The sequence below is a fragment of the Grammomys surdaster genome, unplaced genomic scaffold (assembly GCF_004785775.1).
Source record: "Grammomys surdaster isolate TR1022 unplaced genomic scaffold, NIH_TR_1.0 98, whole genome shotgun sequence".
NCBI lineage: Eukaryota > Metazoa > Chordata > Mammalia > Rodentia > Muridae > Grammomys > Grammomys surdaster.
This window is the reverse complement of record NW_021604577.1, coordinates 11282264-11303195: the sequence shown is the minus strand read 5'-3', so window position 1 is coordinate 11303195 and position 20932 is coordinate 11282264. Positions and strand designations below refer to the sequence as shown.

The 20932-nt window shown below is 47.7% G+C and overlaps 1 protein-coding gene across 1 annotated transcript; it reads right to left on the bottom strand.

Moving 5' to 3' along the window:
* Positions 1-14170: 14170 nt before the first annotated feature.
* Positions 14171-19927, bottom strand: Foxa1 (forkhead box A1). Its single transcript, XM_028782129.1, has 2 exons — positions 19485-19927; positions 14171-17174 (listed from the first exon to the last, which is right to left on the bottom strand). Exons 1-2 carry the CDS (start codon positions 19554-19556, stop codon positions 15840-15842), a joined length of 1407 nt encoding a protein of 468 aa, XP_028637962.1. The 5' UTR covers positions 19557-19927; the 3' UTR covers positions 14171-15839.
* Between the last annotated feature and the right edge of the window lie 1005 nt (positions 19928-20932).

The window sequence follows — 20932 nt, the reverse complement described above, 5'->3', positions numbered from 1 at the left end:
TATCTTGAAATAGCTGTGCTCTGTGAGTAGGGCTAAATTAATTCTAAAGAGGCCAGCCTGAACTGCAGGGAAGTGTCTGAGACGCATCCGCAGCAAATTTAAATCTCCTTAGACAATATAACCTAAAATCCCTACTGTTGTTCCACAGCCGGCATTTTTCATTCAATTAAGTGTATCCAAAAATGCCAGGAAATAAATTTCTCCACTAAAAGTCAAGAGAAAATAAAAGAGAAGCAGAAGTAGACTCAGGTTCAAATACTGTGATGCTCAGAAGCACAAGGACCACGGGCAAAGGCTATAGCTCAGTAGGTACACTGTGTACCTACGGGGCATGAGGTCCTGGGTTCAATTCAGAGCACATCATAAGTGGAGCACAGTGGCACGCACTGTAATACCAGCACTTGGGACACAGAAGCAGAAGGATTAGGAGTTCAGAGTTATTCTTGCTACACAGAGAATTCGAGGCCAGACAGTGCTATCTGAGATCGTACCTCAGAAATGGATGTATCTCAGGGCTAGAAAGATGACTCCGCAGATAAGAGCTTGTACAGCTCGTGCGGGGGGTGTTTGACTTCAGCTCCTAGCACCCACATTTGTCATCATACATCTGCGTCTAACTCCAGCTCCAGAGGATCTGATAAATCTGGCCTGCATGTGTTCACATGTGTGCATGTGCACACACACGCTCACACACACACACACACACACAAACAAACTGAAGTTAACAATTCATCTAGACATTGTGGTGCACACTCTCAGTCTCAGCATTTGATAATCTGAGACAGAAGGAACCTGAGTTTCAGGCCAGTGTGAGGGTATTTCAGACAATAAATCTCAAGGAGAAATCTGAGACTTCCATAGATAGATTTAGTAGCAGCTTAGAATCAGTGAAAATGTGGCCTCGAGAAGTGAGAGAGGCCATTGGTGCTAATCACAGTCAAAGAGAAGAAAGAGCATGGAAGATCTATGAGACACACTGGCAGTGGTGGCGCTCGCCTTTAATCCCAGCACTTGGGAGGCAGAGGCAGGCGGATTTCTGAGTTCGAGGCCAGCCTGGTCTACCCAGGATAGCCATAGCCAGGACTACACAGAGAAACCCTGTGTGTGTGTGTGTGTGTGTGTGTGTGTGTGTGTGTGTGTGTGTAAACTAGAAAACATATTCCAGCAAAATTTATACCTAAAAACAAGTATAAATTTATGCATCTCTTAATCAAGGGAGGACATTGAGGTCACCTGTGTCCTGGGCTGTGAAGAGAGGCAGGGACTGCCTGGCACTGGAGGAGAGACGTGCAGCCCACTAAGGCCAAAATGCAGTCGAGGCTGCTAATGCGTCTCTTTCCTGTTTCTTGTACCACCAGTAATCTTGTACCTGGTAACAACCATAACTGCTGTGGGAGGGGCAGAAACAGGAAAACAAACCCCTGCTCTGTTGTCCTGGAGAACCTGCTAGAATCTGAGGGAGGAGCTGAGACACTGAGGAAAAAAAACTTCAGCATTCCAGAGCTCACACTAAGTACATAGTGACAGTCCAGGCCACCTCTGGAGGGTTTCAAGTGTGCTGGGCGCTGAAAATGACTAGGGTAACAATAAAAACTCATTCTCCTCAAATACTGATTGAATCGAGTAAGAGTTCACTCTAAGAGCCTGATAGAAAGGAATCCATATCTGAGATATTTCTCTTGGGCTTTAATTACATACAAAATGTGGCATTTATTGTTTGAAGAAATGGAAATACATAAAAAGAAAAAAAAGCACATGTAAAAACTTAAGTGAAGTAGTCAACAGAAGTGGATCCAGAGATGACCAAAATGTTGGGAATACCAGCAACTTGAACTAGAGGTGAAAAAATTAAGGATACAAATACAAGATAGGAAGACTGAGACTGACAGAGAAACAGAAATCAAAAACAACAAATAACACCTTTCAAGCTCTATAAATAAAAAGACACCAACAACTTGGGATTTTTTTGGCCCAGGCTCCATCGGAATCATGAAGCTACGAGGACTGAGTCAGGGCTACACAAAGAAATGGGGGTGGGGGGTTGTGGAAGGGGTGGAGGAGTAGGGGTAGGGGTAAGGGGAGTTGGAGGGGAGAGGCAAGAGGACAAAAGAAAAAGTCACTTGTTGGGATCAAAGGAGATATGCGGTAACTTGAGGGAAATGTTTGTCTAATGCTGGTGTTGAGATGTCCACTATTTCCTGAAGCAAGTCCTCAGTCTACAGCCGCATGTAGATTGTCACCTGCAAGTCACGAATATCTACCCTTTGCACTCATTTTGTCCTCTGTAAACAAGGGAAGGCTTGTCTCTCACCCAAACTTGAAGTAACTATGTGATCCTCCAACTTAACAGCAATGCTTTATTCTCTGGCAAACATTCCCAGGCTAAAATATCCTTCAGAACTCAGGGCTTAGATCCTAACCAGATCTCGAATCTTCTAAGTATACCTCACTTTATTTTCCTTAACCAAGTCCTATGGTCTTGTGAGGACCTGTATGTTCTCATCTCGTGTTGCATCGTAAAAGGACATTTTTTTTTTAATGGAGGGAACTCTTACTGTTTACTCAGTTATTACTGTGGAACTTCAGCCTTGAGAGTGTAGGCCTTGTTTGTATTCACTGAAAGCTTTTATTCTGAATATTAGGCTAGAAATGATGTGCCAGTCCTGACAAGAGTTGACCAAAAAAAAAAAAAAAAAAAAAGACTTGGAGGTTCATTTAAAAAATAACGAATAGTCGACAGTCGTATGTTCAAAACTCATGATCTTTGACAAAGTAATTAAGGCGAGATTGCTGGTAGAGTAATGGGGGAAGTTGACAAGAACACATTAATTAATTGCAGGTCCATGAGGGGTGACTCAGGGGTGAAAATGATTACTGTACATGAATGACTAAGACAAGAAAAATATATGGACATTTAAGGGAGCCTTGTTATTGAAGAATGCTTTGACTTAAATATGTGTAATATCCATCAAGTACCATGTAGACACGTTTAAAAATCAATTGAAGTTCTTGTTTAAAAAAGAACAAGTATGAACTGTCAGCCAGTGATGGCTGTGGTGGCACAAGCATGAAACAAAGGAGCAAAACCTTACCAGTGTCCCCTGGCAGAGACCATCAGACACGGACAGTTGAGCATGTTGGGTTCGTTGCTTGTTGAAAATAAGAGGGGCAGCCGGGTGGTGGTGGTGCACGTCTTTAATCCCAGCACTTGGGAGGCAGAGGCAGGCATATTTCTGAGTTCGAGGCCAGCCTGGTCTACAGAGTGAGTTCCAGGACAGCCAGGACTACAGCATATGCTTGGAATCCCAGTGATGAGGAGGCAGAGCCGGCCACACACCAAGGGAACCGGGCAGTTCCATTTAAGGTTATTAATACAGGATCGTGGTTCATGGCAGGCGATTGGTGGATAGTTCAGAACATAAACTTCAAGTTGGAAGCTGTTGGGGTGCGGGATTGGGTATCTTCCTAAACCTTAACTTGAAAAAGAAAATTCAAAAAATGAAGCTAAAACTATGATTTGCAAAAATAAGGAATTCTGTTACTTGGGGTGATGGAATGTTTACTATGCTGTGGTTTCCCCAGATACCTTGTTCTTATGTGGGCTTAGGCTAAAACTACAAGGTGGTCTTGATTTTGTCTGAGTCTTGTGGTTAGAGTGGCTTCACCTAGCAGAAGTGGTTGGTAAAAATCATGTGTCGCGTAAGTTCCCCCTAAAGAGGAGACAGGACACCCCCCACCAGATCTAATGAAGTTTATATTGATTTAGAAGTAGGAATAGCAAGTCGAAACAGGTATCTTGGAGGGACAGACCACAGGTGAAATCATCCTTTATATTAAGATCCTAACTGGAACAGGCTATGAAAAAGTGTGGAGGTTTATGTAGGCTAAGAAACTGTTTGGTGTTTCCACAAAGATGCTGTCTTTTACTAAGTCGTCTGTTGTATTAAATTACAAAGTGTCACTTTTGCTGGGTGTCACCAAGGATTTAGGGGTGTGCATCCTCTAACCTCTGAAAAATGGAATAACTTGCCATCCTTTTCTGGGTGATACAAATTCTCTTTCTCTAAATACTTATGCTGGTTTAAATATTACTCAATGTAAATAATTTGTAACTTTTATTTTGGCTTTTGAACTTTTTTCTCTCATGGGGAAAAATATTGTCATTTTCCAAATCTAAATAGAACATCAGCCAGGGACAATACTCATCCATGAGACTGGGTCCTTCTGTATCCAGAGGGGGGAAAATCAATACTCCCAGCTACCACCAGAGGAAAAAGAAAAGCAGACTCCCTAGTCCTCTGGAATTGTGTTTATGTGTGTCTAAATTACTGGATACTTGTCTCATTCCTGGCATTAGGTGTGATAAAGAGACAACTCACTCAGCAACAGCAGCAGCAGCAGCAACAACAGCAGCAGCAGCAGCAGCAGCAACAGATTCTCTGCATGCCACAAGCTCTTGGAGCATCAAAAGGAGATGAAGCCTGATTAACCATTTTGAAACCTATCGGATGAGGAGAAGTCCTTACAAAACAACTTTTATACGCTTTAATTAAAAACGTGTTCCGGCAGCTCAGAGCTGAATGGACTTCAGGGGGAGCAGGGCTGAGCCGGTTGCTATGACGACACCAAATCTTTTCCCGCCAGGCCCCTCCTCAACACACTGACTAGCTCTCTCCCCGCCATTAATTTGCTTCTGTGCCATCTTTTACTCCCTGGGTCTGTCCCCTAGCTAGGGAGGCTGTAGAAGGCTGAATGCCTCCTGATGCCTCTGTGGCCGGACTCGCAGCCTCCTCTTTTTGGTTCTCACCTAACCCTAGTGATCTCTGTGCTCTGCGTTCCTTTTAAAACAAGTTACTTTCCTGAGCTGAAAAATACTTTATCATTTTAATGACAATCTAGTAGTCACTGTTTACTACCGCTTGTTACAAATCCAATTTACCAAATCATGAGAATGGCTGAAAAGAATTTCGTAAGTTCAACAGCTGGCTGCTTGTATCTCGGGGGATGCTTTGCTCATGCCCAGAACTCTTCTGTGTTGCTCAGGATGCCCTAAAGAGAGGAGCTCTGTTCTATTCCATTAAAGTCAAACTGTGCTTTCTCTTTCTTAAAAAAACGATTTTGTACGTGGCTTAGTACTTGCCTGCATGTGTATTTGAGCACTTCGTGAGTGCTAGGAACCAAACCCTGGTCATCTGCAAGAACAGTACATGCTCTTTAACCCCTGAGTTCTCTCCCCAGACTCAAGTTGCGTTTACCCTTAAAATCCCAGCTTATTTCACAAACAGCACAATCTGGTAACAATGTAAGAGAGGCCAGACATGGTGACACGTATCTATAACCCCAGTATGTGTGTGTGTGTGCGTGTGTGTGTGCGTGTGGCTGAAGGATTGTGAGTTTGAGGCCATCCCGAGCTACATAGTGAGACTGCATCTCAAAAAGGGTTAAGTACAAAGAACACTACACTGTAAAGTGTATGGTTAGAAGGGGCCGAGGCACGAGGTGACCTTACTTTATCTTAGAAGGCTTTAAAGAATATCTTCAAAGCTGTGCTTGACATACAGGAAGCTCAATAACATGTCACCATTCCAATGGCACAACCAAGAATTGAGTAAGACTGACCCCCCCTTAGGCCTCAGCAGCCCCCTTGAGGAAGCTGGTGTCTTGGTATTCGTATACTCAATGGATGTCTATAGATTGTGTTATTACTATACAGCTTCCTAAGGTTGCTCTTTGAATCATCAGAGACCTTATAACCTTTCACTTTGATTGTGATTCCAATGTAATGTTTCATCCATTCCATTATATAAGATGGATGAGGTGAATGGAGATTATTTCTCAGTATTCCTCTTTTCCTCTACAACTTAATTGTATTATTATTAAGACTAAGACTACCACTGTGAACTAGTTGTTAGATGAAACAAGCATTCCCTCTCTGTTTGTCTGACTCAGCAGAGATATTGCAACTCGGGAGTCAGGTGTGGCCTTGGAAGTCAATCCTTGGTCTGCACGGCCCATTGGTCTCTAATACACAGAAAGGATGTGAATCTTTCCGTGGGTTGGGGGTCTCTACAAACCATAGAACAGTATTATCTCTCTCAAGAAGTTTCATAAAGAACTGCCTTGAACCACTTACTATATAAAACTATGCCTGCGAGGCCATGTGTAAATCTGAGCCACAATAATAAATATTATGAAAGAGTTGGGAGGGGTCGTCCTGTGACTGGTCAACATAAACCTTTCTTTAAAAGTGGATAGGCAGCAATGATTAGCTTCTGGTGGTTAATCTCATAAAGGGACTGAATCTGTTATCGAGAATAATGGTACCATTGGAAGGAATTTAACATTTAACTTCCCTTTTCTCCTGTCAGTATATGGAGTTGGAAATCAATGCTTGTCTACATTATGGGTGTTTCCCTCTATAGGATGCTCTGTCTGGATCAGTCTTAGGTAGGGACTAAAGAAAGTGCATTTAAATTGTCTGGATAAATAGTTGGAGAGAAGGTTCCAGGTACCCGAAGCAAGTTTCAGATAATGAGAATGAGTACTCAAAAGAGGCACACATGAAATATCAGCCAATTTCATTTTAATAGGAGAGAGAGAGGTGGGGATTGCTTGGCAAGAGTGTCTTATGCCATAAATGCAGAGCTATGAATCACACGCATGAACTCAAGACGTGCCAGTCGTCCATCCTTACCATTCAGATCTATTCCGGATCAGGCTTGGAAACATTCTGAGGAGAAGTGTTCTTACAGGATGAGTGGACTGAAGACAGAAGGGGTCTTTCCTATCACTGTATCCATGGCTGCGTAATTGATTGATTTTCCAGGCTGAGCTGCGCTTTGGGGACTGTGCTTTACAAAGTAGCGAATTCTCAGCTTTCTTGGAATGTCTTTTGTCTTCTCCCTTGCCTAATCCTGCTCCATGGCCAAAGATATCTACATAGAAATTGGAATATGTTTTGTTTAGTAATTCTTCCATCCTGTGATGGCTGGCTCACGTGAAGTCACATAATCCTGCATGTGTGTTCTGGCACTAGACAAATTGTTTATGTGGGAAAAACCACAGGGCTGTCCTGTTGCTTCTTCGGAAGGAGCACAGCAGTCCCCCACATGTGCAGAATACATGCCAGGATTCAAGGCAAAGGTTAAACCTTCACTTTATGTTGCAAAGACACTTTATTAAGGGTGGCTGAAGGAAGTCATTTGCACCACATGCAAATGAGCCTGTCACCAAGATTCAAACCTAGTTTTAATATGTTAATGAAAAGAAGGGTGGGTTTCCAGAAGTCACCTTTTCTTTATAACCTCTAATATCTGAAGTTTAAAACTCAGGTAAAGAATAGAACTTGAACCAGGTATAAGCCACAGCCTGGGATGTCTGAATCAGGAAGATTGTGAGATCCGAAGGCCAGCCTAGGCTGCATGACAAGACTATGTCTCAGAAATTAGAGAAAAATTTCTATGCACTTCTTCATTAAATAGACAGAGTATCTGCAGAGGTGGGTGTTTTGCATGATTTTTGGAGTAAATGGAAAAAAAAGACTACATAAAGACTATACTCTGCAAGAGTGAATACATTCTCTTCCCCCAGTGTTTAGACCTAAAATTTGAAGGGTGATGTGAGGTCCATAAAAATAAATTTGTGTAGGTTTCTCCGAGTGGAAAGGAATTAAATAACGAGAGCCCCGTGTCTCCTGGTGAGACTAACACCTGTCTGGAAGCCTTAAAGAAGCTGCACTTTGCGATGTTTACCCCAAACCAGCAAAGCTGCCTTCACTGCCTCCTTGCTGCGGGTACTAACCTGAAGATGCAAGGGTCTCCCGGATATGCCTCAATACAGCCACGTTCTGTGGTTTGCTTGAATGTTGGGATAGCCATGATCAATTGGTGAGAAACAAACTATCTGCACCACAGAGTATTGTCACTTAAAACGGACAGAAGCACCTTATATCCTGTTTTAAAATTATTCTTTATCTACCAAAACTAAAACTTCAGTGTATTCTTTCCCCAACTGAGAGAATGAGCCCTTGTTGGAAGCTTAGTCGTGACCATAACACCAAACTAAAATGATGTAGACATCTTTGACAGGGTTTCAACGTCAGTCTCTCTGTTTCTATCTCTGTCTCTCTGTCTCTTTCCGAGTCTCTCTCTGTGTCTCTGTCTCTCTCTGTCTCTTTCTCTGTCTCTCTGCCTGTCTCTCTGTCTCTGTCACACACACACACACACACACACACACACACACACACACACGGCCAAGGAATTGATGATGCCGGTTTTAACTTCCATGCACTAGAAAAGCAGAAAAGCAACGTTGGTGAGTGCTGACCCAGGAGAACCTTGCAGCAGTGGGCACCTGCATCAGGTTGTGGGCAGCGTCCCAGGGAGGTGATGTCTGCAGAAGACTTCTGTAACCTGCTGCGAGGGACACAGAGTTTAGCCACCTCGCCCACCTCCTTGGTGTCCTTTTCCAGATACCTAGCGTGAAAGCCAATGGGGGAACTCCTCAACTGGGGGCAGGGAGGGATGGCTGCGAGCTCTGAGCTCTGGGGTGGAGCAGCACTGCCAGGACCGAAGGGGCCGGTAGCTAGGGCCAGTGGGCGGCCTCCTGCCCGGCGCGCCCCGGATGCCTGGAGCTGGCTAGTGGCCTCGGGAGGCCGCGATGGAGCAGAGTAAACACAGCGCTGCGGGGGCCCGCCCCACCTCTGCCTGCTCCGGGTCCTGCAGCGTCGCCGAGCCGGGGACCCCGCCCTGGGGTGCCCCAGGCTGGACTGGCGGTCTGGGACCGCGCCCTGGTGCGGGTCCCCTGGAGCAAGCCTGGCTGTCCCGCCCCGCCTGGCCAGTCCCCTTGGACAGGCTAGAGCCCTGCTTTGCTCTTTTCGTTGGCCAAGCACAATTGTGTTATTGGAGATAATGAATTCAATCCCCATCAAAGGGCATTAGGCTTGCCCGGGCCCTGGAGTTGCTGGTGCCTTTTTTTTTTTTTAAACTAAAAATGAAAGGCTGAGGAGGAGAAGAAAAAAAATTCTCTGGGGGAGCCTTTCCCCTGATCGCTGCTTTTGAAGTGAAGGGACCGGGCATTGTTGTTCACCTCGTGGCCCATAAGGCTGAAGAAAGCCCGGGCTTTTGATGGGCTGAGAACCGCCTCGGCAATGAGCACCACGTCGGGCCGCAGGCCTGCGGGCAGCATATGTCTCAGGGCACCCGGGCCCCGTCTGGCGCGCAGGACCGTGGGCCTGGCGGGAAGGAGGCTCGTCCCAGAGGAGTTGGGACTGGACCTAAGGCCAGCATCCAGAGGCGAGGACCCTGGAGCCTGCCCAGGGCTGAGATCCAATTTGATGCATCCCACGGATTTGGTAGAGTGGTGCAGGGGGCCCCTTAGGGTATCCTTTAGGAACCAGAACAGCCCTTCCTTTGGGAAAGTAGAGGTCTTGGTGAGGGCCACAGATCCAGCTGATTGGAGTCATTCTTTCCGCACCCTGGACCCAGCATTGTTGGTTGAGTCTGACTGCAAAAGTGTATACCTCAAAAAGGGACCGCTGAAGGTTTTCCACGGGGAGTGACGGACACTCGACCCCGGGAGCGTGCAATTTTCTCACACAGCCAGGAGGGCACTGGGTCATCTTTTCTAAAAAACTTGTTGAAGGCATTTATTTTCATTGCCCCAACGCGAACTTATCCCACCTGGATCCATTCTCTCATTCTTTCAACCCCTCACCCCCTCTTCTGAACTCTTTGGTCCCAGGGTTGGCCACAGAAACCCGACTGCTCCTTTCAGGACTCTCCCCATCACCGACCTCCTCCCTCTGCCCAAGGATCCGGGTTATCCGCCCCATTAATATATTAGCCAGGCATAACACAAAGGAAGCGCGTGTCGGCAGAAGGCCTTGTGATTCCAGGGAGAGGCCAGGAAACCTGGACAATGCCCTGCCCACTTCACTGCTCGCTGCAGACCCGGCCAGTGTATCTGCCTCTACCTGGAAAAAGCCAAGGAGGACATGGCGGGAGCGAGAGCTCATAGTTCATCCCAGCCTCTATGGGCTTGGAGGCGGGAGGCTCAAAGCTCCAAGGTGGAACCCCAAGCTAGACAAATGTTCCCCAAAAACGTTCCAGACACCTAGTTAGTGCAGAGAAAATCAGTGTTAGGGAGCACGGAAGACACAAGACATTTATTTCCTCCCTCCTGCGTAAAGGACTCTTAAAATTACATCTCTAAACGAAACAAACCTCCACAGAGATCCTTACAGTTTTCTCATTCAATTGACGTTTTAAAAATAACTCCTCAATGTCAGAGAAAGGGAAAGAAAGAAGAAAAAGAGGATCTCAGCCGAGGACGTGATTAGACAAGCAATAGGCTAACAAACTTCAGAGGAGCCGGGAAATAAGCCCAGCCTTTCAGTTTCTTTGATGGTTCCCTATTTCCAGTCAATGCTCTGGAGTGGAGGGGAGAATTTCCAGGTGGTTTCTCTTAGGTTCAGGGGCTTCTGCACTCCCCGCACCCCACCCCACCCCCGCTCCCAATGTGTAATCAATTCTTAAAAGGAGTGTGGGAAAGTAGAAGGCGACCCCAGGAGTAGAACTTTGAATCTTGTTTCCCTGGGTGTCTCTGGTCAGGTTCCGAGTCGAATTTCAACAGACTAGCATTCTCACCTGGATTCTAAAGTCCGAAACACAGCCCCTTCCTTCCCAGATTTTAAAGGCTGATACCCTGCCTCGAGATTCCAAGTCGACTGCAGTTTTAGCGCACTCCCAAGTATCCTGAGGTGGCATTTCTAAGCCTCCGCTCCCAGGGCTGCAGAGGGAAAGTGGACATTACTCTGTCGGTGTGTCTTAGATAGTGATTGGGGAGGTTAGGGAGAAGTTGGGGCAAGAAAGTCAGTAGGAGTGAATTCCCTTTTGGTTAGGTTTTAAATTGTTTGGGATAAAAATGTTTTACAGGTGACAACTGAACTTCTTAGGTATTCTCCAGTCCCACAATGCTTCCTAAAAGGGCTGGCGGAAAGGGGGCGGGGGCGAGGGTTGCAAACCCAGCTGTGCAAAGTTCAATGAATGGAGCTGGCTTGGGAGGGAAGAAGAGAAATACCAACGGAATCATTATGTCCCAAAGTTAACTATTTGGAAGGGACAGGAGACTTAAAGAAGTCTGTTGTGAAATGGATTTGGACACACTAAACACTAACCTTAGGTAGAAGTAAAGCTTGCTCCTGTGGCTACGTTTTAAAATGTCCTCTCTCTCTGCCGTGGATTGATTCTAAGGACGTCATGAGCTGAGCTCTGCTATTTTACCCTTACATTCTTAGTCTCCTGAGACTCTTTTGAGGTGTAATTACACTTTCAATTTGGGTAAATTTTATACCTAAATTTCAACATAATTTGATCACCTATTTAGGTCAGGTTGGCTTGTAATAATGTCTCCTTGCACTCAATTATCTCCAATCAGGGGGGCATTCTCCAACTGCATTAGGTTGCAAAATACATCCACAATTCAAGCAAATAGTTAATTTTCAAGACAATTTTTAAAAACTTTATTAAATACATACTACATAATTTAAGCAATTTTATTTTCAATGAGGTTTTCTTCTCTTGACATATTGAAGTGTCGCATTAAAATACATTATAGCTAAATGTTCTATGATATTACTGCTAAATCAACAGAAAACCAATTGATCTTGGGGAAAGGTTAATTAATTTGGGCTACAGGTCTCCTCCTTTCGTCAGCGATGAAAAGAATTTCTATTGATCACGGCAGGATTTTGTGTGTGTGTGTGTGAAGAAACTTAATAAGCATTTTCCTGGAACTGAGATCAATATTTTAAATGCCAAAACAACAGAATTTTATAATTTTATCATTCTTGGAATTCTCTCCTGTTGTGGCCCATTCAAAAAGGTTAAACTCGAGAAAAAAAAGTTTAACATTTTCAGTGAAATCCACCTTCTGAAAAAAGAAAACAGAAGTTAAGAACGTCACTAGCATATGCTATTTTCATCGCTTTTTATTTCCCATGCGTCTTTCTGCAGTGCGGGAGGCCTGGAAGGGACAACGGGAATTGAATTTTATCTTTCAGATTTGAAGGTGATCTCCGCCGATCTCACAGAAATCGGGGTTGAGCTGCCTTCTGCTTGGGAACGCTACGGAGTTGTGTGGCGTTCTATGCTGTGAATAGAACTTCCTTATCTAGCTTGGGCTCTTTTTTGTTTTATTTTTTCCAATCACTGTTTTAAAAGGTTTCAGAGCCGAGCTTCCAAACACAAGGTGAAAGTAATTATTGAGACTCCGCTCCCAGGCACGCACTGCACTCACTGCCCAAAGGCTTTTCTGTGTTACTGTTTACTCCGCGGCCTGCTGGATCCCACGGCCCCTGGAGCTTTCCACTTGGGTCAGTTGGAAGCTTTTTCCCTCCTCGCTGCCCCCGCTTCCGGCCCCTCCCCCATCCTGAGCAAAATTCCTAAAAAAAAAAAAAAAAGACACCTCTCAGCTCTGGGCGTTTACTGAGCCCTGTGCGTCCACTTTCTGGAGGATGAAGCATCGGTGAAGAAATCAGGGGCCCGGGGACTAAAACGGGGTGGGGGCGGAGGATGCTGGGGGTCACTCGCAGGCGGCGCTCTCGGGAGGGTCCCTGCGCGCCACTGGAAGCACAGATGTTTTCTTCCTGGCCCCGACGCGGCGCCCTGGTCGGGCGATCCGGCGTTTGTGTGTCGGGGTTTCCGAGGAAGGGATTACGCAGCGGGAGCGACTCGGCCAGGCAGGCCGCGGGGTGGGCTCGAGACCCGGCGCCCGGCCTCCTTTGTTGACTTTTAGGTCTGTGGCTCAACAGAAGATTTATTCGCTAGGAGGGGAAAATGCCCAAACAATGAAGAACTAACTGCATTTGTCACCTCGGGATGCTTGCGCGGTCCGCTCTGCCCCCTCTTCCCCAGCAACCATCTGTCCCGGGCCCCCAGCCTGCGTGCGTCTAGAGTCCCGAGGTGGCAGAGAGCAGAGACGCAGAACCCGGTGCGAAGCCCACGGGGCGGGAGCACAGCCCGCAGGCGCCCGGGAGTCAAGCCGGACTCCCGCTCTGGCTTCCAGCATCCCTCATCCCCCGTCCTTAGGGCGGCCTGGACCACAGGCACCTCTCCTCTGCAAACCCAGGAAACTTCACCAAGAGTCAAGGAGCAAGAACTAAGACCTACACAAACCTGGAGAAGAAAGGGACTGAACCCGAAGTTAGACTTTCGTTTCAGAGCGACATGAGCAAAGCAAAGGCCGAAGATCACGCTTTTGTATTACATAAGAGTTTGAATTTGCTGGCATTTATTTATCCGTTGTATGTGTAGCTGTTGAGATCGAAAGCTTTTTCGTCTTTGGGATGCTTGATGTCCTTTAGAGGATTTGGAATTAAGTTTTGAAATTACTCACGCCAGCAATTTCTCTTCCCTCCTTTCATTAGTCGCAGAGAGCAAAGCAGGGATTTCTGGATTGTTCTCAAGTGGCTACGTGGCACCCCTTCTCTCATCTGGGGAGGTAATTACGCGATAATTAAGCGACTGGCACGGCTCTTTTTATCTTGTCTGTAGTGTGGAGTGCTGTGATCACAGTACAGGCAGCCCAAGTTCAAGCCCTGGTGAAGATGGAGTTCACACACGAGGGCTCAGGCAGGCCAGCCCCTGCTTCGGCTTGTGCTGTTATTGTTGGTGTCAATCCGAACAAGCCTTACAAAGAAATAGGTGGACTGGAAAGTGAGCCTACTATCAAAGGAGATTAATGATTTTGTGATCTCAAGCAACTATGGGGTGTGAAGTTGCATTTCAAAGCTTCTTACAAGGCAAACAAGCCATCAGCTTTATGTTCTTAGAAACAATATTTTAAAAATATCTTCACAAAACACAAAACAGCAGCTACCCTGAAATACTCACAAAGCTTCCCCGGCAGGAATGAATGAATTAACTGCCCTCCTCCCCACTCTCCAAACCGACTATGATAGCTGAGTTTTGTTTCTCTGTTAAGGTCTGTGGTAGATAACTCAATTTTAGCAGCCATAGTTGCTATTTTATTCTTATTCAAATACTTCTTGGATTAGAAAAAATAGGGAAATGATCATTTAATTTCAAATCAGGAAAAAAAAAGACTAAAAAGAGACACAGAAGGCTTACACACACCCCTCCCCCACCAAAAAAAAACCCTCAAGTAAATATTACCGGTAATATTTTTTTTTTAATTCTCAGTTCTTGGAATAGTGTCAGGTTACCTACCTGCTTTAATTGAATTTCTTTTGCCACATTTTTCTAGTTACACATTGATTTAAGTTGTAACTGAAATCATTTTATTTTAATTATACCCGTTTTTCTTTGATATTAAATTTCAGAATTCAAAAATTATCCCATTCAGAAGACCTATTTTGTATTCTAATTAAAGATCTATTTTGGATTTCAAGTGAAAGAGAAAACCAGAAATTCTTTGTCGTTAACATGTGATTTATTTAAATTCCTTAACTGCAAATGATCAGGAACATATTCCACAGATTAAAATCTTGTATTATTTTTGTTATTGAAATCAAAATATCTTAATTACAAATCACATCGATAAAAATTAACATTTTAATTTGTCATTTTTAACCATCACTTAAAGCAATTTCGGCTGTAAAGAAAAGGAATAGACCATGCAATAAATTAACATTGAGAAGGCAAAGAGGAATAATAATGAAACCCGTTTGTCTAAAACTAACACCACGTCCAACTGTGGAAAGTGCATTAACACTGGATGAACCAAGAATAGGATGGCAATAACTAAAACGGCCACAATTGGGATTTTGGAACTCTGGACCAAATTTTGAAATGCATTTCTTACAACTTCTCTCTCCTCAAATGTAAGATACTTCCATTTCCCCCCGGGGTGGGGGCGTGGGGGCTTTAAACGTTATACATACACAAAAACTAATTTTATACATGTGACCTCAGAATGACATGACCATGATGGCTCTCAGCAAAGCAAGGAGCAGAATTAGGGAGGAAGGCAGTTCCTGAAGAACTGGATTTCCAGGGTAGGTGGGAAGAGAGGACAAGTGTGGAGAGGCATCCTTGTAACTCGGTCAGGCAATTTTTGAAAATGTAGCACGTCTATCACCTAGCAATACCTCTACGTGTTATGCAAAAGTGAACAAGGTCTTCATATCTGGGCGCGATATTAAGTCCATAGACATATATATGCATTTCGTTTAAAGACGTCCGCTATGTAAATGCATCCAAAATGTAAACTGAAAACAAATGGCTCTGATGTACTAACCGGTTTATACCCTTCCTGCGTAATGGCAGCACGACCTTTCAATACTCTCAAGAGCCTCTACTGTCCACTTGTTTTCGTTACCATTTCCATCTTTACTGAGTTAAGAGTATTGCCACAGACCTGTAAACTCGCGTGGTGGGCCTAAGTAAGGAGGAGCAACAACAACAAAAAAAGCACGAACAAATATTTTACAAACTTGACCAACTTCTTTTTAAATAAGCCCTGCACAGACTAGAATGTGTCCACAGGGGAAGGAGTGAAGGGAAGGGGAGGACGATTTTCTATATATACATTTCTGGATCGTTAAACGTTGCCGGAAAAAATTGTTGGTATGGAGTCGGTAGTATTTGTAGTAATACACACAATGAGTGTTGAATACAATAATAAAGTAACAGTCCTTTGAACTGGGGAAAATTGTGCATGAAAAATAAAACTATTTGAAATTTTATTATGTGGTTGGTTCGGGGTGTGTGTATCTCTGTGTGTGTGTGTGTCTGTGTGTGGTTTTGTTTGTTTGCTGTTGGTTTTTTCTCTCCCGCTACCAGGTTGGCCATATGTAGACAAACTCTCAGTTCTGGGAGCTAGGAAGTATTTAGCACAGGTCTGGAATACACACCTTGGTAGTAGGCCGGCTCCAGGGCTGAGGGCTCGATGGGGCTCCTCGTGGCCACTGAGGCGGTGCCGAGGGGCAGACTGGCGGGCAAGGTAGCGCCATAAGGAGAGTACTGCAGTGCCTGCTCATATGCCTTGAAGTCCAGCTTGTGCTGCTGCTCAGAGGAGGACATGAGGTTGTTGATGGAGAAGGGGTGGTTAAAGGAGTAGTGGGGGTCCCCTTTCAGGTGCAGCTGAGATTCGTGGGGTGCCAGGCCGTGCGCAGGGTGAGAGGGGGGTACAGATGCCAGCGCCCCTGGCCCAGAGCTTATGGGGGGCGCAGATGAAGACGCTGGGGACTTCAACTCCGAAGCGCCCCCTGTCGCCGTGGCCCCACTGTGGTCCAGAGTCTGGGGGCTGGCGGCGGGCCCGGGGGCCGGCGCGCCCTCTAGCTGGCTAGCCTTTCCGTGCACACCCCGGTGAAGGGGTGACTCGGTGCTGGGGTTACCCGGACCTGAGGGGTCCTTGCGGCTTTCTGGGACCCCCTTGGAGCCGCCGCCCCCGCTCCCACCTCCGGCCCCCGGCTGCTTCTCACACTTGAAGCGCTTTTGACGGCGCAAGTAGCAGCCGTTCTCGAACATGTTGCCGGAGTCCGGGTGCAGCGTCCAGTAGGAGCCCTTGCCCGGCTTGTCCGGGGATCGCGCCACCTTGACGAAACAATCGTTGAAAGACAGCGAGTGGCGAATGGAGTTCTGCCAGCGCTGCTGGTTCTGGCGGTAATAGGGGAAGAGGTCCATGATCCACTGGTAGATCTCGCTCAGTGTGAGCATCTTGCTGGGCGCCTGCTGGATGGCCATGGTGATGAGCGAGATGTAGGAGTAGGGAGGCTTGGCGTGAGGGTAGCTGCGCTTGAAAGTCTTGGCGTCGCCGCCGCCCCCCGCACGACTGCGGCCCAGGTTGGACGGCGCGTACGCCATGGGGCTCATGCACGGGTTCATGGCGGCAGCGTAGGGACCCAGGCCGTTCATGGAGGCCGCGGGCTGCGCTCCCATGGAGCCCATGCCTCCCGGGCTCAGCGCCGCACCCATGGCAGTGACGCCCGCCGCAGTCATGCTGTTCATAGCTCCTGCAGAGCCTCCGGGCATGCCGGCCACAGCACCGGGACTTAGGCCGGCCCCTAAGCCCGGGTTGGCGTAGGACATGTTGAAGGAAGCCGGGGTCATGTTGCCGCTCGTGGTCATGGTATTCATGGTCATGTAGGTGTTCATGGAGTTCATGGAGCCCAGGCCGGAGTTCATGTTGCTGACCGGGACAGAGGAGTAGGCCTGGAGCGGAGACAGCGAGGGAAGAGGCCCCGAAGGGCGGGGTTAGTAGTGTGCTCCAGAGTTTGGCTGGCCAAGGGTGAGCCCGGGGCAAGCTAACAGCGTTTCTGCAAAACTCCGGAACTCCCCAGCCAGGACAAAGTGTTAGGTGCCCTTCCCTGACCACGCAAAGATGGCTTACACTGCAGGGGGGCAAATCCTAGCGCTGCAAGCAGGAAAGATTAATGCTCACAGAAAATATGTCCCCGGGAAGATGCATAATCGCCTTACAAGCCTGGATCAGGGGCTGGCTTCTAAGCAAGTCCCTTCATTTCATCCACGACAGACGATATCCAAGTATCCACACCAGACCAGCCTAGATAATTTGCCTTTTGGCCAGGGCAATTTTGAAATTCCGGAAATAGAATTTATGTCTGAGCACCTATTTCTTCACTTCACCCCAGCGGGGATGTAGGTTCCACACAGGCCTGCTTGGGTGATCAACGAGGCACCAGCTAGGCGCCCATCCTGCGGAGGGCTGGCGGCACTGCTGATCGAACAGCGGGATGCACCGTGCTGGCAGCTGTTAAACTCCTACCCATATTGGCCTATTTGCCAATATGATCCCCCCCCTCCCAATTACTCATCTCCCAGTAACTGGCTTTGTCTTAAGAGTTGATGCCAAAAGATGACTTTCTGTTATTATATTTAGAAGTAATGCTTTCCATCTACTTGTAACAAGGATAGTATTTTAAAAGAAGCAAACTTATCAGTTAAATAAAGTTCTAGAAAAAATAAAATGAAAAAGTGAGATGCACACCAGAACAGCTCGGCGTATATAATTAACTTTAGCGTGACTTTACATGTACCGCTCTTCACGCTATACAAAACCTTGCATTAATTCTGTTACCTGTCTGTAGCCCTCTGGCAACTGAAAACTTTGGTAACACAATTTACACACACACACACACACACACACACACACACACACACACACACACACACACCCTGTAACTGATAGTTGCTGATGCTCACATCAAAGCCTGTGCTTTGAAGCTACATGAGTTGTTCAGAACAATTTAAAATTCCCAAGCGAAACTCCACTTACTTTCTCTTAATGCTATTCTGCTTTCTAATTCTCAGCTTTGAGATGTAAGAAAGCTCTTTCCATAGGGGTCTTCTCTGGTGGCCCGAGGTGACTGCATCAAAATTAAACCCCCGGAAAGTGGTCTGAGCTCCTACCAAAAATCACCAGCAAGCGGAATCTCCATCAATTGTAATCGAGAAAACAACTAGGTGGTTAAAAAATACAGAGTCCTGACATATAACTGCTTATCCGGTCATCTAACAGACAATATTGAGGTCCTTAAATTTTGGTCATCAGCAAATGTAACTCCGTTTGAAAACATAAGAGATGGATAGATTTCAAAAAGAAGACTCAGAAAGGTATGGTTCCCAAAGAAACACAGAAACGAATAAATAAATCGCCATGAAGGTCTTTTCGGATTCTGTACTTTTCTGTATAGATCTTAAAGTACTTCGGGATTTATTTCTATCCCTCTCTCCAAGATCGCACGAGGCTTTCTCAGCGCTTTCGATAACGGTAATTACACTTTTGAAGGTAATCGGCAGCTGTTTCTAGAAAAGTACTTTTAATAGGTAGTGGCCCTGCCTGTACCTGAGTTTCCTCGCAATGCTTTTGTGCACAATGTAAAATAAACCCAGTGAACATGCCACCAAGGGGACAATGAAGAGAAACAGGTTCTTGGCCCCGAGTTCTGGAAAAACATTCTGTTCGCACTAGCGCCACCCCGCGGTCCTAGAGACGAACGACTATACACTTCTCTACAAACGGCTTTTGAAGAATAAGTTTTATAAAATTTAGAAATCAACTCATTCCGGAAAAACTCCAACTTCTGCGGCAGATCATTTTTATCCAAAGATGTCAGCTAATTAAGTGGCGTGACCGAGAGGTCGCCCCGTAAGCAGGCACCAACTCTCTTAGTTGCTTCTAACTCAAACCAGAGCCCGCCGGCCAACCCGTGGCTCCCGGGGCCGGGCTCCGGCTCCCGCTCTCTACCGGGCCAAAGACAAGTGCTTCCCGGAGCCCGGGTTTTCAAAGCCCAGAGTTTCCTAAAACTCTCCGCCCGTTGCAAGCGCCACGACCCAGCGGGCAGCGGGCTGGCAGAGAGGCCGGGTGGGGGCCACACTGGGAGCCGCGCCTCGGGCGAGCCGCCCCCACCCCGCCCGCCCCAGTCCCGGCAGGAGCCCACCTCGCCCGGGTCTCCGCGGACACCGACTCTGGGGACGCCCCGCCGCCTCCCCGCCTCTCACCTCCTGCGTGTCCGCGTAGTAGCTGTTCCAGTCGTTGCTCTCATGCCCTTCCATCTTCACAGTCCCTAACATCCTGGAGCCACCCGGGCCGACACAACCATCCAACCCCGTGCGGAGCGACGGGCGGGTGCGCTGCTCGGGGCGGGGGAGGGGCGCGGAGCCGCCGCAGTCACCGGAGCGCTCGAGGGCCCAGCGCCACCCGGGCGAGGAGGAAGCCGGGTGCTGCGGGGCGCGGCGTGCGCGGCGGCGGTGGCGGCGGCGCGGCGGGAGGGGACAGCGCCGGGGACAGGAGGCGGCCGCGGAGCGCGGCGCCGGGCAGCGCCTCCGCGGGAAGTGAGCGGGCGGCCTGTGCGAAGCGAGTGCAGTTGAGCTGATGTGGAGCTTACGTCGCCGGAGTGCCCACCTCCTCGTCCTCTCCCCATTTGTCCGCCGCACAAAGACGCTCGCACCTACAAAGCCCGAGGTGCACCTGTGAGGCGGCCGCCCGCCCGCCAGTCCGGCCGCCGCGCCTCCCGCCCCGCCGCGCCAGCGCCGCGCGCCCCCCCCCCCCCTCCCGCCGTCCCCCTCCCCCAAACCTGGCCCTCACTCTGTTTACAAAGCAGTGTAATTGGTTTAAGCCTCGCGGCTAGGGAAAGAGGAAAATGGGGCGGGTGTGTGTGTGTGTGTGTTACCCCCCCTTTGGAAAAGGAAAAAAAAAAGAAAGAAAAAAAACGAAAAAAGAAAAAGAAAAATAGGCGGTGCCTGGAGAACAGGCCAGGGCTCTAGACCCGAGCTGTGCAGCCGGAGAAGGACCGGGGTGGTGGAGTCAGAGCCCCGGCGCAAGGATCGTGCTCCCTGAATGACCCCGAGTTCTCTCCTAGAGGTGCTCACCACCCTCTGGATCTGACTACGACTTGGCTCTTGGTCCCCTCGGCTCCTCTGCTACCCCCATCCCGATTCTTGACCCAAAGTTCAACCCTGGGAGACCATCCCCACTTCCCGGGCTTCGGGCTTGGAAAGGGGAAAAGCCCCACTTTTGCCTCGTCACTAGAAACCCAGCCATCTGAGTCAGCCGAGCAGAGTGACATTAGGCCGACCTGGGCTCCTGGCTAGCAGAACGGAGGCGCTGCCACGAAACTCGTACCTGCGGCTAAGAGCAGGTGAGTCACGGCACCGTTTTATATTTTTATGACATAACTTTTTTTTTCCGCCTCAGTCCACTCCACTCCCCTTGTCATCTGCAGCGATCAGAAAGAGGAAGAAACTGAGCGCAGATGTTTCTGTGATAAGGCAGGCGGATCCTAGTCAAGCCTGCCTCTCTCTGCCGGGCTCCTCCTCCTCCCCCCCTTCGGCAGCCTCCGGGACCGAGCTGGAGGCGACCGTCTGGTTTCTGATAGAGAAAGGTCAGGGGGAGGGGACATCTCCCTAAACGCCGGCATAAACTGGGAGTGTATGGGCCTGGGTGCTGG